At 55.7% G+C, this 20,099-nt stretch overlaps 10 protein-coding genes across 11 annotated transcripts; 3 read left to right on the forward strand and 7 right to left on the reverse strand.

Moving 5' to 3' along the window:
• Nucleotides 1-12: 12 nt before the first annotated feature.
• IUM83_00672 (Carbohydrate esterase) lies at nt 13-1,323 on the reverse strand (the record flags this gene model as incomplete). Its single annotated transcript, XM_067924460.1, has 1 exon — nt 13-1,323. One exon carries the CDS (start codon nt 1,321-1,323, stop codon nt 13-15), a length of 1,311 nt encoding a protein of 436 aa, XP_067788411.1.
• Nucleotides 1,324-1,898: 575 nt separating this feature from the next.
• IUM83_00673 (Carbohydrate esterase) lies at nt 1,899-3,404 on the reverse strand (the record flags this gene model as incomplete). Its single annotated transcript, XM_067924461.1, has 1 exon — nt 1,899-3,404. The coding sequence occupies one exon, from the start codon at nt 3,402-3,404 to the stop codon at nt 1,899-1,901; it is 1,506 nt and encodes a 501-aa protein (XP_067788410.1).
• A 747-nt stretch (nt 3,405-4,151) lies between these two features.
• Nucleotides 4,152-5,225, forward strand: IUM83_00674 (wsc domain-containing protein; the record flags this gene model as incomplete). The annotated part of the gene is made up of 6 exons (XM_067924462.1): nt 4,152-4,325; nt 4,430-4,452; nt 4,561-4,651; nt 4,738-4,783; nt 4,863-4,995; nt 5,075-5,225. The coding sequence occupies 6 exons, from the start codon at nt 4,152-4,154 to the stop codon at nt 5,223-5,225; spliced, it is 618 nt and encodes a 205-aa protein (XP_067788407.1).
• Nucleotides 5,226-5,404: 179 nt separating this feature from the next.
• Nucleotides 5,405-6,657, reverse strand: IUM83_00675 (YIPF1 protein; the record flags this gene model as incomplete). The annotated part of the gene is made up of 6 exons (XM_067924463.1): nt 5,405-5,453; nt 5,526-5,677; nt 5,749-6,123; nt 6,223-6,383; nt 6,482-6,506; nt 6,619-6,657. The coding sequence occupies 6 exons, from the start codon at nt 6,655-6,657 to the stop codon at nt 5,405-5,407; spliced, it is 801 nt and encodes a 266-aa protein (XP_067788588.1).
• Nucleotides 6,658-6,894: 237 nt separating this feature from the next.
• Nucleotides 6,895-8,607, reverse strand: IUM83_00676 (hsp70-like protein; the record flags this gene model as incomplete). Its single annotated transcript, XM_067924464.1, has 1 exon — nt 6,895-8,607. One exon carries the CDS (start codon nt 8,605-8,607, stop codon nt 6,895-6,897), a length of 1,713 nt encoding a protein of 570 aa, XP_067788409.1.
• Nucleotides 8,608-8,838: 231 nt separating this feature from the next.
• IUM83_00677 (uncharacterized protein) lies at nt 8,839-9,740 on the reverse strand (the record flags this gene model as incomplete). Its single annotated transcript, XM_067924465.1, has 2 exons — nt 8,839-9,231; nt 9,312-9,740. 2 exons carry the CDS (start codon nt 9,738-9,740, stop codon nt 8,839-8,841), a joined length of 822 nt encoding a protein of 273 aa, XP_067788408.1.
• Nucleotides 9,741-11,323: 1,583 nt separating this feature from the next.
• IUM83_00678 (uncharacterized protein) lies at nt 11,324-13,129 on the reverse strand (the record flags this gene model as incomplete). Its single annotated transcript, XM_067924466.1, has 9 exons — nt 11,324-11,328; nt 11,409-11,465; nt 11,612-11,709; nt 11,770-12,140; nt 12,201-12,306; nt 12,390-12,421; nt 12,511-12,556; nt 12,659-12,949; nt 13,038-13,129. The coding sequence occupies 9 exons, from the start codon at nt 13,127-13,129 to the stop codon at nt 11,324-11,326; spliced, it is 1,098 nt and encodes a 365-aa protein (XP_067788406.1).
• Nucleotides 13,130-13,461: 332 nt separating this feature from the next.
• Nucleotides 13,462-15,120, forward strand: IUM83_00679 (Nucleolar protein; the record flags this gene model as incomplete). Its single annotated transcript, XM_067924467.1, has 1 exon — nt 13,462-15,120. One exon carries the CDS (start codon nt 13,462-13,464, stop codon nt 15,118-15,120), a length of 1,659 nt encoding a protein of 552 aa, XP_067788587.1.
• Nucleotides 15,121-15,359: 239 nt separating this feature from the next.
• Nucleotides 15,360-18,874, reverse strand: IUM83_00680 (Coatomer subunit gamma; the record flags this gene model as incomplete). 2 transcript variants are annotated; one of them, XM_067924468.1, is made up of 10 exons in its annotated part: nt 15,360-15,419; nt 15,489-15,878; nt 15,951-16,151; nt 16,240-16,365; nt 16,432-17,234; nt 17,307-17,565; nt 17,672-18,067; nt 18,160-18,237; nt 18,347-18,618; nt 18,745-18,874. In XM_067924468.1, the coding sequence occupies 10 exons, from the start codon at nt 18,872-18,874 to the stop codon at nt 15,360-15,362; spliced, it is 2,715 nt and encodes a 904-aa protein (XP_067789410.1). The 2 variants fall into 2 exon arrangements, with proteins under 2 accessions (XP_067789410.1, XP_067789411.1); XM_067924469.1 differs by having other exon boundaries at nt 15,489-15,866; nt 18,160-18,255.
• A 395-nt stretch (nt 18,875-19,269) lies between these two features.
• On the forward strand, nt 19,270-19,617 carry IUM83_00681 (Histone H2B; the record flags this gene model as incomplete). The annotated part of the gene is made up of 1 exon (XM_067924470.1): nt 19,270-19,617. One exon carries the CDS (start codon nt 19,270-19,272, stop codon nt 19,615-19,617), a length of 348 nt encoding a protein of 115 aa, XP_067789412.1.
• Nucleotides 19,618-20,099: the final 482 nt, after the last annotated feature.

A 20,099-nucleotide genomic window follows, 5' to 3' on the forward strand; every position in this document is an offset into this window, starting at 1 on the left:
AGTAGTATTACACTAGCAGTATGAAGGAGTCATGGTTGTCGTGGAAGGTGAGGTGGTCGTTGCCGAACCTGACGCAGTTCCAGCCGTTGTAGTATTAGCAGAGTTCAGGCTCGAGTTTGAAACGAGCCACGCGTTGATCACGTCGCCGAGCAGCAAACCCTCGTCACTTGCGTAGCTAGTAAAGTTGGTGTCACCTAAGAAAACGTGTTTCGTGCCCTCGACGTAGAATGTCGTGATACGAGCGCTTATGGACTGGTATGCATCCAGTATGGCACTCATGTCGGCGTAGAATTCCTCCTCCGACACCAAATCGGTGAACGGGTAGCCTTCGATGCCTTCCTCCACCAGCGCATAGAAGTATCTCTGAGTCATGTCACCCTTACTGTTAATGAACAGCCAATTGCCTTGGAGTTCAGCCTCAATCAATGACTCCGTCATTTCAACGGTTGAAGCCGTCTCGGCGTCACAATCCGCTACAACTTTAGCAGGCATGCCAAGATCAACGTCACACACACCTGTAAAATGTAGCGACTGTGACCCGGTGTGGTTGGCGGGGACCGCTCCAACGTAGCTGTCCGCGATCACGGAGAAGCGCGTGCCCTTAGCACTAGCATCCCATAATTCGGCGATGTGGGCGCTGTGTAGTTGTGCACCGAGCGAACCAGCGCTCTCGCCACCGACGATGAGGTTGTCGACGTCCGGGTAGTTCTTGAGCGCCCAATCCAGCGCTGCCTGCGTGTTGTTGTATCCGTTCAGGTACATGGTGTAATTCAAGCCGAGGCATTGGGGCTCCCCAAGCAGCTCTGCGACGCTGCTCTCATAAGGTGCCAGAACCCTGTTGCCGGCATGAACGTCTCCGGTGCAGTACGGCACGAAAACAATGTTCCAGTCCTTGAACATGTTGTCCGAGATGGACCGGTTCAGAACTCCGTCGCTGCTGGAGGTTGCAACGGCTGTCAGCGTGGCACTAGCCCCCAAGGAGCATTGCAGCCCGAACGAGCAGGTTTCTTCGTCAGTGCAGGCACCCCCTCCTTGAAAGAAGATCATCAAATTCGATTTGTCCAAATTCGAGTTCGGGAACACCTGGAAGAAGTAGGTCGAGTTCGACGCGAACGTTGTGCCCGTGTAGTCGTCGAATGCGCAGCGAGTATTGCCTCCAGGGTAGATGAGTACACTGCCATCATCGTCTGACGGAGTGAGGCTTTCGACAGCGCAGGATTCGGAGTCACTGAGCGTGCAAATGGACTCGGCAGTGGTTCGAGGCACCACCTCCGAGACTGCTATTGCAGCGACCAAAACGGCGGCGGTGCTCGTGAGTCGCATGAGAGCGGAGATTCTCGAGATTGATGGGGTGTCGTGGCAGATTGAGAAGTGAAGGATGGCGACGAGCGTCTTCGAGGCGAGAATCCACCGAGATAGGGCTCCACAAGATGGTGATTCACGCTGCGCTAGTACATGTAGCACTATCTTGTTAAACAGCTTCTGTTTAGCTCATTGAAGTTTTCGTGCCACAACTTCAACTTTGTCGCATCAAACCATTTTGCCCACCAAGTTTGGAAAGGAAGGCACCCGCTGGGTGCTGCACGGACATATCATGAAGCGATGCTACCTTGGACCGTTGTGTACCTTGCACTATTACGCAATGATAGGTGCCTGAAAATCACTGCCGCCCTGCTCAGCCGCGTGCAAGCTGCAGACTTTCTACCTCGTTAACGGCTACCTTCCATCCCGAAGTACAATCCGCACATGGTTCATATCTGATACAGACTGGGTAGTAGTTCATGAACCATGAATCATGATTCATGGTTTGCCGTTCTTGCACCTACGTGAATGGACAGACTCATAGTTTCGGTATTCCTGCGTATCGGGTCGTAATTGTTTGCCATCCTAGACCCGTTCTAACATGCGAGCGGCGCCGAGGTCGTAGTACTGGGGGTCGAGCTGGTGCTGGGGGAAGTCGCCGTAGCTGAAGGAGACGATGGGGTACTAGACGCTGAGGTCGAACTTTGCGATGGAGTGGAGCTGGGAGACGTTGATGCAGGGGATATGGTAGTGCTTGAGCTGCTTGGAGATGCCGCTGTCGCACTAGGTGCTTTAGTGGTTACACCAGGAGTGGTCGTTGTTGAGCTCGGAGTTTCGGTTGTTGGCTCCGGGGTCGTTCCGGTGTTCAAGCTCGAGTTCGAGACCAGCCAGGCGTTGATCACATCGCCGAGTAGCAACCCCTCGTCACTTTCGTAGCTCGTGAAGTTCGAGTCGGCTAGGAAGACGTGCTTCGTGCCTTCGACGTAGAACGTCGTGATTCTCGAGCTCACGGTCTGGTACGCACTTAGGATCGCGCTCATGTTGGAGAAAAAGTATTCCTCAGAGATCAGGTCCGAAAACGGGTAGCCGAGGATCCCCTCATCCACGAGCGCGTAGAAGTACCGCTGGGTCTTGTCTCCCTTGCTGTCGATGAAAAGCCAATTACCCTCGGGTTGAGCTTGTAACAACGCCTCGATCATTTCGATGGTGGTCGCTGTTCCAGCTTCGCAAGCCGCCACGATATCCTCCGCAAGGCCGAAATCGTTAGTGCACGCTCCGTAGTACACTAACAGTTCTGCGGCGGGGTGGTCTTTGGGCACGACACCAACGTAACTGTCCGCTAACACCGAAAACTGAGTTCCCTTGGCTTTGACGTCCCACATCTCGGCAATCTTGGCACTGTGGACTTGTGCACCAAGTGAGCCGGCACTCTCGCCGCCGACGATAAGGTCGTCGACTTCAGGAAAGTTTTCGAGTGCCCAATCAAGCACCGCCATGGTGTTGTTGTACCCGTTCATGTGCATCGCGTAGTCGAGTCCGAGGCACTGGGTGTTGCCCAGGAGAACCTCGATGCCGCTCTCGTAGGCAGCGGTGACTCGGTTGCCGATGTGGATGTCACCTGTGCAGTACGGGATGAAAACAATATTCCAGTCTTTGAACATGTTGTCCGCCAACGATCGGTCGAGTACGCCGGCACTACTGGAGGTTGCCGCAGTCGTGAACGTCGCACTGGCGCCCAGCGAGCACTGGAGCCCGAAAGCACAGGTGTCTTCATCCGCACAGGCACCGCCGCCCTGGAAGAAGATCATCAGCTTGGACTTATCCGCCTCCGTGTTCGGGAACACCTGGAAGAAGTACGTGGAGTTCGTCGAGAACGTCGTCACCGAGTCCGTGTAGTCATCGAAGGCGCAGCGGGTGTTGCCTCCGGGGTAGATGAGTACGCTACCATCGTCGTCCGACGGGGTGAGACTGTCGACGGAGCAGGCCTCGGAGTCGCTGAGCGTGCAGATCGACTCAGCCGCAGCTAGGGGCACACAAGTCAGCGTCGCTGCTGAAGCGAGCAGTACGGCGGCGGCAGTAGAGGTTGCGAGGCGGAAACCCATCGTTCCGAAGAGGTCCTGGGCTAGTGTGCGCCAGGCGGAGCAAATTCCGAAGTGCCTCCATGTGGAGGCGAGCACCGGCATGCAGGCCAGCCAGCCAGGACTGTCCTGATCAGCCCCATTTCACGTCGCGCAGACTGCCGTCTGGACACAGCTTGTCGTGAACGGCATCCTGCCGCTTCGTCACGCAACCCGCGGTTCGTCCCACGATGGTGACACCTGATGACTGCAACTTCAACATGTAACACTGCGTGGATTATGGCCTGCGTTTTCTCAATCTTAGCCGCAGCAGCAAGCAACACACTCTATACGCGGAGCCCATGCCACGGACCGCCGGCCGACTGCCCCGCTCCACGGTGAAGCACGCTTCGCCCGGTAGAAGCTGTCTCCTGCGGGCAGCTCACTTTTCCCCCGACCAGCCTACGTCGACGACCACAGTCCTAGCACGATTGTTGCAACCGCGATGGTGATCCTCATGATCCAGTCGAGAGACCTCGACTGATGAGATTAAGGCAGCAAATACCATCTTTCGTTCGCGAGGTGCCCCGAGTTTTCTAGATATCGATGACTCCCGGCTAATTGATTGAGCTCGACACGAGCGAAAGCAGTTCCTGTTGCCTTTCAATTCACAAGTCAAACCCGATGTATCCATCCATTCGAGCCAGGGTGGCCGCACCCGATTCGTCTCTTTTTGGCCAATCGCGACTCGACTCAGACGTTGACCAGCGCAGGAATCCAGTCACCCACTTGATGAAGGCTGCCAAGGGCTACGCGAAGCTGCCGGGCGCGGCGACGGCGAGCTCGCCGTCGCACATCGGCTGCAAGGAGTACCTCATGACGGTGGCCAGCCGCCTCTACTTCTCCAGCTTCTACCGTCTCGTGTACTTCTTCATGATCGCCTCGAGCCTCGTCTGCGTCGTGTGGGTGAGTCGAACCGAGCAGTTACTGGCATTGATCGCGACTACGTTTCGGCAAGCGGGCATCTCTCTCTAACGTATTGCTGCGGTGTGCTTGTTCTGCGGAGACAGACCGGCATGAATAACTGGAGAATGTGAGGAGATGCAAGAACGCTGATCCTTTGGGTGGACTTTGGGCTGATGAGACCGTTTTTTCTGCTGCCTCTGTGCATACTTTTGTCGTCGTCGCTACGCTGCTGCAGCCCGTCGTCGGTGGTGTTTATCTCGCTGGAGATCACCGTCAGCGCGCTGCTGGTCTTCGAGGTGCTGCTACGGATGATGGCGTTCAAGAGGGTGCGCAAGTTCGGGAGACCGAATTTTGGTGGTGTTGCTGCTGTTTCTCACAGTGGTGTCGGTGGTTGTTATGTTGCGTTTTGCAGCGATTCTGGCACAAGTGGTGCAACATCTTTGACATGGTTGCGTTGGGTACGTTTGACGTTGAACGGCGGTTCTGGTGGTGAGCACTCGCGTGTTGACGAGCTATGGTATCTGTGTGATTTTGCAGTTATGAGCTTGGTGTCCGTGGCGATGTACTTCAATGAGGAAGGCGTGCTGGGTGAACTGGAGGAAGTTGCGACGGACTCGGTGCTGGCACTGCGCAACGCAGTGCAATACGTCCGACTAGCCATTTTCCTCAAGTACGTTGTCACTTAGTCTGCTGGCCTTAGTGCGATTTGTACTTACGCTCTCGTTGCTGTTGCTCTCTATTTGATTCAGGAACCGCTCGGACAGACCGACAACTATTGGCAAGGACATCGACTTTGAAGATATCTCGATGCACCCGGATGACGAGCGGGAAATGATGTTGGACGCGGAGAGTGGAATGGGCTTGGACAGCGACGACGACGAGGAGATCCAGATCGTGTAGACTATCTTAGATACTGTGCGAACCGCCCTTGTATCCATGTTTCTGGGTTTGTCGTGGTATTTTAATGTCGTGTGCATCGTTGGGTAATGCTATTCAAAATGAAATGATACAAGACTAAACATAAAACAAAGAGCGCTCGTATTCAGTTATGCACGCACACCATGAATGCGTCCATCCCTTTAAAAGAAGAGCAGCTTCATGAGGATGGCCCACGTCATGTGCGCTCCACTGCCAAAACATACAAGTAAGCGAATTGTTAGCGTAGGCTGGAAAACGCCGTTCAATCGGTGTAGATCGTACCTGATGACTGCCAGCACTGGGAGCATTTTCTCCTTCGTCAGATGCTCCGAGATGACGTGCCACAGGTTGTTCAACAGGAAGTAGAGCGACCACGCCATCGCCATTAACATCACTACCCAATCCATAGCGTCGATCGGAGAAACGCACAAGATCTTTACGGATGAAAAAACAACATAGAATGTTAGCCAGAGCCCAAAACCAGAAGAAGATACAAACAACTTACCGCAGCCGGGATGAACATGATGGACGAGTAACCGTAGAGACACACGAGGAAGAGCAGCGTCATGGGCACTTGGAAGTACTTGCCCACGAGCCAGATAAGCATCGGCAGTCCGAGCAAGAAAATCTCCACTAGCGTGTACGCCGATGCGAGGCGGCTGAAATCGTACGCCCATTCGTCCGTGTTGCCCTCGTAGTCCAGGAACGACGCGGCGTTGCTGCATGACGCCAAACAGAAGATCAGCGTCGTCGACAGCCAGAACGGGCCGTAGGCGTCAGGAGACTGCAGTGCCAGCTCCGCGAAGGTCGGGTCCTTCTTGAACGGCACCAGCGCTCGCAGCAATCGCTGCTGAACGTCCGTCGTGTCGACATCAAAGTACTACAGCGAAAGACACAGGCACAGCACGAGAGCCGCCAATACCAAAATGAGCTTCTACGACAGACCACAACTGCCCTAGATGACGCAATAAACACCAACCGGTTGGTAGTAGGCCAAGGAGAGGCAGCCGCATAGTCCCACGGGGCGTGCAGGCTTGTCCTCTTCTCCGTACGGAGTCTTCTTGGAGCCCATGAGCGTGTCCCTGACCTTCGGGGACATGAGTCCGTCCTCCAGCTCATCGCCTTCGACCACCGACACCTCTGCAGCAAGTCGCACCACACATAGTCGTTAAAACCTCAGAACTAGCTAATTTATGAGCATTTAACCCCCATTTACAGCGAGAAGAGGATTTGCGTACCGAAGTTCAGGTCGGCGCCTCGGTCCTGGTGTTGCAGCGCAGCAGCGAGCCAACAGAGCGGCGATCAGTGAGAACAGAAGCACGAAGAAGCACCTGCTCAGACAGAGGCTGGCGATGAGCCGCTGGGCTCCACGTACGTTCATGGCGTTGGCCGCGGACTTGACGTCGTCGTCCATGATGTCTGCCTGGCTTTTTTGACCGAGACTTTTTGGAGTGCGCCTTAGATTCAGCTGTTTTTCGGCCAATAGGAGCGCAGCGGTACGTGGCAGATACTGTGGTCAACGGTCAAGACCTGATGGAGGAATGAACACGTATGATACAGGGCGTGGTGGTGCACGTACATGTACATGTAGCGTAGGAACAAATAACGTGGCTTGCATTGTGTGTGTGCAAGGAGATTAGTGATTTGTAGTTTAGTCTAGGTCCTGCGTGGGCACGACGGGCACGACGGGGGCGCTGGCGGCCTCGACCGCCGGGGCGGCGGCCTCGAGCTCGGCGGCCTCCTCGGCGTCCTCCAGCTGGCCCAGCAGCTCGTCGTCCTCCTCGGCGGCGTCCTCCGCCTTCTTGACGATGGCGGCGACGTCGGCGGGCGTCAGACGCTTGGAGTCCTGGGTCACCTCGAGCGACTTCTTGCCGGCCTTGCGCTCCGACGCGGTCACCGTGAGGACGCCCTTGGTGCTCACGGTGAAGGTCACCTCGATCTCGGCGTCGCCCTTGGGCAGCGGCGAGATGCCCGACACGCTCAGCTGCGCCACGAGGGTGTTGTCCTTGGCCATGAGGCGCTGGCCCTCGTAGATCTGCAGGTACACGGCCTCCTGGTTGTCCTCCGACGTCGTGAACACCTCGGTCGCGGTCGCTGGGAGCACGGTGTCGCGCTGGATGAGCTCCGACACACTGCCGTTGGCCAGGGCCACGGACAGGTTCAGCGGCACCACGTTCACCATGTTGAGCGGCTTCTTGGGCTCGGGGACGCCCACGAGCTCAGCGAGGCCGGACGCCTCGATGGTGGCACCGTAGGCGACAGCCTCGTCGGGAGACAGCTGCGTGAGCACGCTCTTGCCGTCGAAGTACTTCTTGACGAGGTTCTGCACCAGCGGGATGCGGGTGGAGCCGCCCACCAGCACAATGTGCTTGATGTCCTCCTTCTCAAGCTCGTTCTCCTCCAGGATGGCGTCGATCTCGGTGATGGTCTCGTGCACGTAGTCGCTGATGAGCTCCTCGAAGCGGGGGCGCGACAGCTTGAGCGAGAAGTCCTCTCCCTCCATGAGCGTGTCCACCTCGATGTTGGCCTGCGTCTGCGTCGACAGCGTCTTCTTGGCGACCTCGCAAGCAATGCGGAGGCGGCTGGCGGCCTTCTGGTTGGTCTTGACGTCCAGCTTGGTCTTGCGGAGGAACGACTTGGCGCAGTGCTCGAACACGGCGGCCGTGAAGTCCTCGCCGCCGAGGGTATCCTTGCCCTTGCTGGCGACCACCTCGAACAGGCCCTTGTCGGCGTTCAGCAGGGTCACGTCGTGCGTGGCGCCACCGATGTCGAACACGAGCACGTACTCGGGCTTGTCGTTGTTGGCGGCCTCGTCCAGGCCGTAGGCGATGGCCGCGGCGAGCGGCTCGCTCAGGTACGTGAGCACGTTGACGCCGGCCTTCTTGGCGGCGGCGTCCAGCAGCTCCGTGTACGTGTCGTCCGTGTGCGCGGGCTTGCTGATGACCACGTGCTCGAGCTTCTCGCCCGTGAAGTCCTCGGCCAGGTCCTTGAGGTTCTGCAGCAGCAGCGCCATGAACTCGACGGGGGACACGGGGTGCTTCTCGCCGTTGCGCTGCGTCTGGGCCTGGGCCACGCCGTCGGCGCCCGCCGTGACGTCGAAGGGCCATTCCTTGACGAAGTCGCGGTCCGCCACGTCGGCGTGGGCCTTGCCCAGCAGGCGCTTGAGGTGGAAGATGGTGTTCTCGGCGTGCGACGGCAGCTTGTTGACGGCCGTGTCGCCCACGATCACCTCCTCGCCCTCGAAGCACACGAAGGCGGGCGTGGTGCGGAAGCCCTGGTCATTCGCGATGATGTTCACCTTGCCGTTGTGCCACACGCCCACGCAGCCGTGCGTCGTGCCGATGTCGATGCCTGCGACCACCATGTTGCCTGTGTTCCTTCTGCGCTGCTGGGGACTGATCTGAGTGTGGAGCGCGTCGCTCGCTGCCCGTTGGCGCGCACACGAGCCAACCACTGGCCAGCAGCGCTGATTGGACTGTTCCAGATCTGAACATCTGGAAGGGAGCGAATGGCCGCTCTTTGAACGTTTGGACGCGATTCTGGAAACTAATGGAGAATATTTTGTAACCCTCTTCAACTTGGTTTTAGTTCTTGCTTACGCGTGTGGGGTAGTATTCCCTTCAGTGCGGGCCTTCGCCGTAGCCGTCTTTGGCAGCAGGAAGTAGAAGACGCTCGCGCCGATCTGCACCAAGTTGCGGCTGCTCAGCGCCGCTGGGGGCGACGAGAAGCTGACTTCGCGGCCGTTCACAGAAATCGGCGCTCGGAGGCTCAGGCACTCGATCACGAAGCTCTTGAGGCGTGCATCCCACGATATCACCGCGTGCGTTGTTGCAATCATGCTGTCGTTGCCAACGTGGCAATCGACGTCGCCCGCAGCGAGGCCCTTCAAGTTCTGAAACCCCAGATTCCTGTACAACTTGCACCAACGAGGCTCCATGCGTCCGAGGACGACGAACGGCTCGATGAAGAAGTACTGGAAGTCTTGACCCTGTAAAAAGGTAAATGGGACAAATGGACCGTCAGGTGTTACTGAACCAGCACTTCAGCACAATCAAACAAATAGCGTACCTCGAGTTTCGCGTATCCGAGCGGACTGTTTGTCTGTTGCTTGATTTGGGCGATAAGCATAGCGTTTTGATAGATCGGGCGCACGAGCAACTTGCTTGCCTTCTGCTCGAACGAGATCTGCCCAACATCTTCGATAACTGATTGCGAATGCTCTACACGCGCGTGGAAAGCAAGCAGGAGTTCCGAGTTAAATCGTGCAGCACAATCCTTGCACGCAAACTCCAGCCGAGGTTTCACAAAGAGCTCGCATTCACGAACAACAGGCGACAGATCGGATTGAAATGCAATTCTTGGAGACGCGGCAGCTCCAGTAGAATCTGGTGTATCGGGGGACTCGTAGAATCCCGGGAAATTGCTGTCGTTTAGTCCGCTGTACACCACATTTCCCATCTCGTCCACAAACTGACCACCCTTGGCATTATTCAGCATGACAACCTTAGGACCATTGCATTTGCGATTCTTGCATGTCTGTTTCCTGAGGCCGGGCCCTCCATATTTCTTCATGTCAAGACAGTGAGGACACTTCTTGCAATCAGGTGCATGGCAGCCTTCGCACTCGCCACACCGCACTACGCGCGAGCGGGCGGACCCCGATCGAGAACTCAAATCGCTGAGAGACAGGTGATCGCTCATAACTGTATCACTTGCTGGTAACAACAAGTCCCGGGGAGAATCCGTCGTAGCATCAGAATATATAAACGATTCGGCATCCGAATCTCCGTTCTCATACGTGGCAGTTGATACAGAATCCCCGTCACTTTCCACAGATGAGTACGCAACAGAACCGTCCTCATCTAGTTCTAAATCCCCCTTCACATCGACGCGCTTTGCCTTGCTGCGTTTCCTCTTCCGGCTTGCTAACCCCCAAATTCTTGGGTTCAAACATTTGCGGTTCTTGCATGACTGCTTGCGGAGCCCTGGACCTCCATACTTTTTCATGTCTTGACAATGACCACATTTCATACAGTCCTCGGTCAAACACCCAGCACATTTCCCGCAACGTCCGATTCTCTGGCGAGAACCATACATGCCGTCACTTCCTCTGCGCTTCTTTAAAACAGCAGTCGGTGCCTTAACAGTAAGCTGCGAATCGACTTGATCCAAAGCTGCATTGTGAGAAGAAACCTTCTCCCACCAATACAAACAACAACGATATTAGTGTGGGCACTACAAACGAGATCCAGGGACGTTGATTCTGCTCACCTTTGCGGGAATGTGGGCGGTAGTACGGCTACGGGATTTCTTCAGCAATACTCGCTTTACGGGGACCATTATTGACGGTTCAATTTCCCGTACGATGCCTTGTTTATTCAGTGTGTCCAGAGTAACCACCTCGCGCTTGCTATTATCCGTAGTACACGCTTCCACATTCGATATAAATGCGGCCGAATCGTCTAAGTTCGAGGTAATCAGAAACGCCTTCACAACGTCACATACTGTGCGGATTTGGTCGGGGTAGAGCGCTGCACTATTCCATGCCTACCGTTACACCAGTAGTAACAAAAGTTAGTTCATCGTAAGTGCAACTGCACGGGCACAAGCTACATGCGCTTACCAACAGTTTTCGCCGTGTGCTGAACAGTTCAGGGACGAGAAAATGGAGCAACTTTCGTGCGTCGACTTCGAATGACGAGTGGCAAAGAAGCAAGCGCTGACGGCATCGGAGTGAAAGCAACTGTGGCCAAATCACTCCAATATGGTCGATACCTTGACTAGGGATATCAAGCACACTGAGCTGGCACTGTAGCGAAGTCACGACCGAAATATCCTCCATAAAAACTTCGTAGGTGGTCAGAAGAACGTGTGCTGACAGCTTATGGCCAGAGAAGTACTCGTTGCTCAGCAACTGCAGTAGGTTCTGCCGGTCTTCCTTTCTTCCCCAATATGGATACAGCTGGACAAACTTCCTTGACGATAGTGCTTTCTCCCAATGTGCAAGGTCGGAGCCAGCAGTAACCACAACGTGAAACGCCGATGTGCTTTGAATTGATGCAATTTGGGCCATAAATGCACTAATCTGATGCGCATACATAACGAAGACAGCAAAAAGATTAGTAGTGCACCGCGCGTTTACCACCCTCACTCAGCATTGTTTACCTGCATACGCTCGCCCTGACAACTGTCCCCGCCGATGACAACCCCATTCGACCCTCGCTGGTACGCAGCAAATAAGTCTTTGCTCCCTTCCTCAATGTCTACGTTTGGAAAATATGATGTCCCTAACGGAGTTGACTCCGTGCTGGAAGCTTTCACTCCATTCAGAAGCGCTGCCCATTCGTTCACATTGACGGAGCCAGTACCGTGTTGGAATGGATTTGTAGTAATCATTGTACGTGCCATTGGCAGCACTTCGGAGGTTGCTGCTGGCGTATATCCTTGGCGATTATCAGCATGTGACCTAACAGTACACTAGTAGTTAGCCACTATCATCGGCACTAAAATTGCCGGCAAGCCTTACCTTTTCCATTCATCATCAAAGTCCATCAACGCTCGCTGGTGGTCCTGGAATAACTGAAGACTGGTGATCCTAGCGAGATCACTGATGCGTGATAAAACATTATCGAGAAGCCCTTTTCCCAGCAGACGGGAGCAGTACACCCCCAGCTCCGATATCAAGAATTCATTCAGAGACAGGTGATCAGCTCGCGCGACCCGGGCATCATCGACAATCTCGGGCTTCATAACGACGTCGCGAGGTTCTCTTTTTGCCTCAGGCGTCGAAAGAAATCCGTCTTCACTTGAGGTTCGATGATATGCTGACATCGGTGACTGCGGTGGAGACGCTGTTGTCACTACTGACGTTGCCGAAAGCGATGCTGGGGTCTTCATCTGATCAACAACGCCCCCTGACGAGCGTTTGCTTTCAGATCCAGTATCTGGCCTCGTTACCTTCGGCAGCCCGTTGAAACCATCCATCGGTGCATCCTTGACTTCATTGTGTCCATCGTTTTGCTTTAACGTCGAGAGGCACATGCTCTTTAACGTCCCAACTTGCCTGTAACCGAAAAAAAGCAAAAAAAACAACTGCGGTGAGCACATTACAGTAATAATCCCATTGCCACTCTGCAGCCAACTTACTGAGATTGTTCTTCAACCGTACTAGTAGCGCTCTGGGGATACAAAACCCACAGCAGAAATAAAAAACATTATTACGTCAAGCAACAATCCCCAACGCACTCCAAACCGCGGCAACACCAACCTTGTCCACGCCCTTCAAGCCTGCAACCTGCTCGCCACCTCCACTGCTGCAGTTCAATACGTAAACAACGCCGCCAAATCCTTGTCAGCAGCCCTCCTCCAGCCAATGCAAATCTCGTTGAAGCTGGAGCACAACATGGCATACATACTCCGCCTTCTCTTCTTGGGCCAAACGCTCCTCTGCCTCTGCATCTTCATTCTCCGCTAGCGGGTGCACCAAGAACGCCGCATTGTACGCCTTCTCCAGCGCGTCGTACACGGGCTCGTCCGAAGCGTCAGGCGGCGAGTCGTAGTTGCGACCGGTCGGGATCTCCGCCAGCGACGCGCCCATCCTGGCGCGAGCCTTCTGCAGCTTCGCCCGCACGCGCTGCAGGTCGGCGGCAGCGACATCCTCCTGCTTGCCCGCTATCGGCGCCGTCGCTTCCTCGCGCACCGCCGTCCTGCGATGGAAATTAACACCATTAATTAATCGCGTGTCAGCTTCACGGTAGCGGCGGTAAACGCGGGGAATACTCGGCAGGTGCGTACCTGGTGGCGCTGCTCTCCGCTAGCATGGCGAGCGCGGACGCGTGCACGTCCACCGACGCAGCGCTAGCAGCCTGCTGGCCGCCGTCCGCCATGATCTCTCCCTCGACTGCGATGCGCCAGTTTGGCGCGGGTCGGTCGTGCCGCGCGCGCGGTCGAAACTGTTACACACGTTGTACACCAAAATAGAGTACCGCGATCAGACTGCTGCCTCTTTCCCACGAAGAATCTATATCTATTTTAAGTCGATTTATTCATGGTGAAAACTTGTATACATGATGCCTTTATAATCAGATTGAGGACTACTTTCGTTACGAAATGTTTTGTCTTAAATCGACATGCACGGCTGTCGTTTTATTTAGTGTTCAGTACACCAAATCGATCTGCTGGAGCTACAACGTCAGTGGCATTTCGAATCGACTGGCCCATGAGCCGCACCAAGCAGAGCGCTCGCCGCGCCAAGCGCCGTGCCAACGACGCAGCGGCTGAGCCCAGCAAGAAGCAGAAGAAAGATGCGGCCAAGACTGCGGCCGGACCAACCGCAGCTGCAGCTGCTACGGCAAGTGTCAACGACGCCAAGGGCAGCCGCGCGTGGGCCGAGAGCACGCTGATCAAGCTGCTGGGAGGCATGTCGCTCGACACGTTCAAGGCCGAGTACTTCGAGAAGAAGCCGCTGCACGTGCGTAAGGTGGACAAGGGCGACCTGTTCGGCAGCGGCCTGTTCTCGCGCAAGAAGATGCTCAAGGTCATGGAGAAGCAGCCGGGCATGGGCTTCGGCAAGGACCTGACGGTCTGCCGCTACGTCAACTCGGAGCGCGAAAACTTCGACGGCGAGGACTCGAACGGCCACGCCACGAGCCGTCAGGTCGCCAGTTTACTGGACAGAGGCTTCAGCTGCCAGTTCTACCAGCCGCAGCGCTACGTGGATGGACTGTACGAGCTCAACGCAGCGTTCGAGGAGGTTTTCGGCGGCCTGGCGGGCGCCAGCGCGTACCTGACCCCGGCGAACTCACAGGCACTGGCGCCGCATCACGACGACGTGGAGGTGTTTGTGCTGCAGACGCAGGGTCGCAAGAAGTGGACGCTCTACCGCCCGCTGGTGGAGCTAGCAGGCGAACACAGCTCGGACCTCGCTGCTGACCAGATTGGTGAGCCGTGGATGGAGCTTACCGTCGAGGAAGGCGACTTGTTGTACTTCCCGCGTGGCGTCGTGCACCAGGCATGCACGGACAAGAAGCAGTTCTCGACCCATGTGACCATCTCGGTGTACCAGCACAACACTTGGGCCAACTTCCTCGAAGTTGCGCTGCCTCGCGTCATTCGCCATGCGTTCGACTCGGACGTTGCCTTCCGTAAGGGACTTCCTGTCGGCTATTTGAGTTACATGGGCACTCAATTCCCGGCTGATTCGACTGAAGCAACGGAATTTGCAGCAACGTGCAAGAAGCTGGTTGGCCAGCTTGCGGCACACGTCGGAGAAAAGGACTTGCAGGAGGCTGCTGACGAGGCAGCACTGGATGTGCTTGCGAACCGCCTTCCACCTCCCGGAGAAAAGAAGAAGGACGACGAGGCTGGTTCGAGTCCGCTTGAAAACAGTGTTGCCATTCGTTTCAAGAACCGCTCGCACATCCGCTTGTCGATGGGCGAGGATGAAGCAAAAGAGGCCTTTGTCGCAGTATATTTTTCGCTGCACAACTGCCGGCGGCATCATATGGGCTTGTGCACCTGCGATGGCGGTGACGAAGAAGATGAAGGAAAGGAGGAGGACGATGATGCTGGTAGCGAGGATGGCGAGGGTGCAGATGCCGACAGTGCTGATGGAGACCATGACGAGGATGGCGACAACGAGAGCGATGAGGAGGACGATCCGAGTGCTGCATTTGGCCAAATGCCACCTCAGCCGAAGAGCATCGTGTTCCCAGGAGAGCTAGCTCCTGCTGTTATGAAACTCTACACGTCGTCCGCTTCTGCGCCTGGTGTATCGGTTGAGGAGCTTGCGGGGGATGCGAGTGACGAGACCGCGGTGCGTGGAATGCTGCTGCGCCTGTGGTCTGAGGGTCTCTTGGATGTCACTTCGCAATCGTAATGTGGTTTCAACCCGATGGATCAATCACAAACACTGTCCATTTTTGTTTTGAGGGAAAGTAGTGCTTGCAAGCATCTAGCCTCGCTAACCCTGCCGTTTCTCCTCTTGTCTTCTGTCTCGCTTGCTCTCCCTCACCGCAACGCTCGCTCATGTTTCTCTCCATAAGCAGAATCACGTTGTATTTCACTCACCTGTTGGACAAGATCGCCGGGTAAACCGGACGATGTAGCGCAGACTTTTTATCTAATGCAGTCCATGATGGTTTGACTGATTTCCTCGGCCTCCGAACGCACGGCCATCTGCACATATACACAACAAACTATATGAGGGTGTGCTATGGTGAAGGTATGCACAAGATCCAATCGTACCTGCAGAATCATGCTGCCGCTCTGTTCGTCCAGCGATATTCTCGACTTCACGAGCGCCTTAACGCCACCAACAAACACGCCCGACAGCAGCAAAATGTGGGCCTTGGCCTTGGGCTGCGGCACGGCTGTGTTTTCGCAAGGCTGCATACCAAGGTTGTCGATGACAGCTGCCACACCCTCCACAAGGCTCTTATACTTGAGACCATAGCTGCCCTTAACCTCAGCACCGTCGCCAATGTGCTCCCAGGCTGAACGGAAGTCATTCACGGAAACCTTCGCCATCAGGTCCGCTGCGCCGATTTCGATGTCTTCCATCGGGTACTCCTCGTCAAAGCCATCATCTTCAACCTCGCCAGATGACGGGTTAACCTCGTGTACCTTAAACTTCAACTGTATAGCGCAACAATGATCGTCAGGCGTCGCCAGTGCGGTACCAAGCAGATGGAGTCAGGGTTCACTTACCTCGACGTTAGCAAGCTGGACAATCGGGTAAATCCCATCACCAGTGTACTGCAGGCAGACATAGCACGAGCCCGTCTTGCCGTACGCCAGCTTGTCCAGCGGGACAACTGAGTGCACCTGCCACACGTCCTCGGGCTCCATGACGAAACCAACGTTCACGTTGGTGAGAAGCTGGTCGCTCACCGTGTTGAGCACCTTGAACTGTTGACATGTGCGCAGGTAATGACGTCAGAAATGTCAGATACGAAACACTACTGGCCATGTCAACAAGCAACACTGCGAGACGTACCTGGAGCACGATGTGCTGCGCAAACACGTGTTTCGTGCAACTGACAACATACTCGGTCTCGGCCTCCGTAAGCTCGAGGCGCTTCGACGAGCGGAAAAGAGCACCAAGCTCGGCGAACTCCGGAATCTGTAGTAATACAGGGTTAGCATACGGTTGTGGTGATCATGTCAATCCAGATAGAGAAATACGTACGGTGTACAGCTCCTTGGCAACATCCTGGGGCTCTGGCGCGACGTCAGCCTGGGCGGTCTCATTTTCAGCCGCAGTATCATTCGCGTCAGCCTCAGCCACGTCTTCAACCACTTCAACGTGCGGCAGCGCATCAAATGTAAGCGGGCCATCCGTGGGGCGGAGCTCGTACTGGTCAATGGACTTCTGCAGTGCTACAACGCTCACAGGGAAATCCTCCACGAGGAGGGTGCGACTAGTCACCTCGTCACCCTCTAGGATAGCGAGATACATGGTAGCGCGGTCGCGGACCTCATCATCGTCATCGAGTTTGCAGCACTGCAGCAGAGACGACACGCTAGACCGGAGCGACGCAACGCGGATCGCGAACTGAGCAAGCGCGGAAACGGCTGACGCACGCACAGGCGCATTTTCCAGGATGACACGGTTGCGAATGAAACGGATGTACCGTGCCGGTGCCGATGTGGTGGGACCCTTCTGACCCAATACACGCAGAATCTTCGTGGACAGCTGCGTGAACTCGCAGTCCTCGATGAACTCGCATAGGTGAAGCAGCGCAGTCTCCTTGCACTCCTGGATGCGGTCGATCAAGAATAGAATAGCGTCCGTGATCGTCTTCTTGAACTCGTAGCCACCCTCCTCGCGAAGGAAGTTAGCCAGGAAGTTCAGCAGCACACGATGCTTCTGGGGGTATTTCAAGCAAAGATTCTTGATAGCCTCCACGACAACGATCTTGAACTCGTCGGCAATGTCGCCCATGAACGTAGAGATTTGCTTCATCAGACGATCCACGCTAGACTCAGCACCTGTTTAATTGCGATCACCACCGTCAGCTTCGGTTACAGCACCATCGCAAGTTCGTCCACGTTACAGCGTACCTGTCTTCAGCAGGGTGGTGATGGCCAGAGTAGCAATAGATCTGTTCGAGTCCGAGATGAGCGTTTCCATGTCCTCATTGCAGCGCGTCACCAGCATGGGTTGCGTCAGTGCCACCTGACTGAGCGTCCGCACTGCAGCGAAACGAAGAGTAGGCTTCGAGGAGCCCAGGAACAACTGAAGCACGACGATGGCCTGCGTCAGGTCACGCGCGTCTACGGGCAGCGCGCACAAAGCCTTTGCAGCCTCGTAGATAACCATCTATCATCGCACGAATAAAGATATTAGCCCATAATGCGACTTCAGCCAAACGAAAACCGACCCCAAGCTGTTGAAGTGCAGCACTCTTCACTTCCCACACACGCACCTCGTTCTTCTGACGCAGCATCTTCTGCAGGAACGCATAGAGCGGTGCGGCATCCTGGCCGTTCGCGTTCTCACGCAGCAGTGCAGCCGTGTAACGGATCAACAGGCACGTCGCAAGACTCGAGCGCAGGTTGGTCTTCTGGAGCTGGGTGATAAACTTGGACACCGCGAGCTTGTCGTGCTGCCGAATCTGATAAAGGAGCGAAACGCCGTGGTACTGAACCATGTCGTTCGTGGAGTTCACGGCCTCCTGCACCTCATTGACCCAACGGCGCACGATATCCGGGTTGTTCTTAATCAGGTGAATACCCGAGACCAGAGCCGAGCTAGCCACCAGGGCGTTGCGGTCCACAATGGCCTGCTTGATGTAGCGCTCAATAGCGTTCAGCATGGAGCCCTATCGTCCATGGGAGGGCAACAAATCATCATAAATCAGTTTTCGATCGCTACCACCCCAAGGGCATCACCAACACAACAGCCATAACGTACGTCAATGATACGGCACAGCACACGGATGGCGTTGGCGCGGTACAGATCCACGTCGGAGCTCATGTCCTTGGTCAGACTCTGGGTCACAATGATAACCTGATAACAGCGATTGCCATCAGTCTACGCCCTTCTCCCCACCTCTTTCCACGCTGCAACAGCATCTGCATGTGGGCTGCACTGCACGTACCTCGTCGGCAGCAGTGGCTTCAGCCACCTCCTTGATGAACAGGTACATCATACGGCGCAGGTTGGCATCCTTGGACTGGAAGAGCTTCGTGACGCCGAAGAAGACGGCCGTGGTCTCGGCGCTGGTGAAGGGCTCTCCCTGCGTGAGGATGTGCAGCAGCTTGGTGATCAGCTGGCAGCACTTCTTGGGGTGGCGCGTCACGGTGTTGGCGTCCGAGAAGATCTTGGTCTCCTGCAGCACCGTCGCCTTGTCCAGGCCCTGGAACGGCGACACTGCAGGGACAACACAGAGGGGGAAAAGGCACGAAGAGGTCCATTAGTCATACTGCTACTGGGGGAGCACCCGGCAGGGAGGAAGATCCCGAGCAGGGGGGACCGCCGATCTTTCCGGCCGCGTACCCTGGTCCTCCTCGTCGTTCTTGAACTTCTCCTTGATGTCCGCCATCACGGACGAGATGGTCATGCCGGAGCTACCGCGGCCGGAGTCGCCCCCGGCGGCGTACGTGTCCTGGCTCGCCCCTAGCTTCATGGTCGCTCGGTCGCTTCTGGCTAGCTCGGATTCCTAGGCTCGGCCGCGTGTCTGAAGAGGGCCGCGAGATCTGACGCTGTGTGCGCCACACCAGCGCGGTGTGCAGAACACCAGGGGGCACTAATCGAGTGTGGTACAGGATGCGTGCGATTAGTGGGCCCTCGTCTCCGCGTTCCGCCAATGAGAATGAATTGATGCGGGTTCCACCAATCACGGCGCTCCAAGCGAGCCAATGGGGAAAACCAGTTATCCGGCGCTTATCCGGAGCAAAGCCCGCCTAATTTTTGAGCGATTTTCCCGCGCTTGTGGAGCGGGGCCAGCACTGCACGGAGGTCGCCATTCCGAGATTTGACTCGTGCAGTGAAAGCAGTTTCCACTCTCCTCCTCCAGCAGCAATGGCGAAGACTCCCTCGAAGAAGGCCGCGAAGACGGTTGCCAAGTCCGGCAAGGGCAAGGGCAAGAAGCGCGTCGAGTCGTACTCGACCTACATCTACAAGGTGCTGCGTCAGGTGCACCCCGAGACGGGCATCAGCAAGCGCGGCATGTCGATCATGAACTCGTTCATCAACGACATCTTCGAGCGCATCGCCTCGGAGGCGGGCAAGCTGTCGCGCTACAACAAGAAGTCGACGCTGTCCAGCCGCGAGATCCAAACGGCCGTGCGCCTTATGCTCCCTGGCGAGCTGGCCAAGCACGCCGTGTCGGAAGGCACGAAGGCCGTGACCAAGTTCACGTCGGCTTAAGAGTCTACTGACAACCGTCATCCTGCAGCCGCGTAACGTGGCGAACGCGAGATGATTTTCTCTCTACCTGGTGTTTTTTAACACCACCCTTTACACTAGAAATGCATCCTTGCGAGGTGTGCTAGCTAAACTGTCTAACTGCTGGTGTGGTTGCTTGCTTTCCGGTGTTTACCATTTTGCAGGACCTCACCACGATTCTCCCCTCGTGTGGCATTTAATCCGACCTGATTTGAGTACCAAAACGAAAGCCATCGATCGACAGATCGAGCGCGGGTTTCATTGGGCAACTGGAGCGTCACTCGGCAACACGTTTAAATGCAATCTACATGGAGTGAACTGCTATCGACCCCACATGAGGTAGCAGCGTGAAGCAGCAGCTACGTCACAGATCGGTCTATGGTTTATGGCAGCGTTGCTTTCCAAGGTGTTTAAAGATTTGGTAACATTGTGGGAGCTCAAGACTACCTATGCGAGCATGTTTG

Source organism: Phytophthora cinnamomi (genome assembly GCF_018691715.1).
Source record: "Phytophthora cinnamomi strain GKB4 chromosome Unknown Contig53, whole genome shotgun sequence".
In the NCBI taxonomy this organism is placed as follows: Eukaryota; Oomycota; class Peronosporomycetes; order Peronosporales; family Peronosporaceae; genus Phytophthora; species Phytophthora cinnamomi.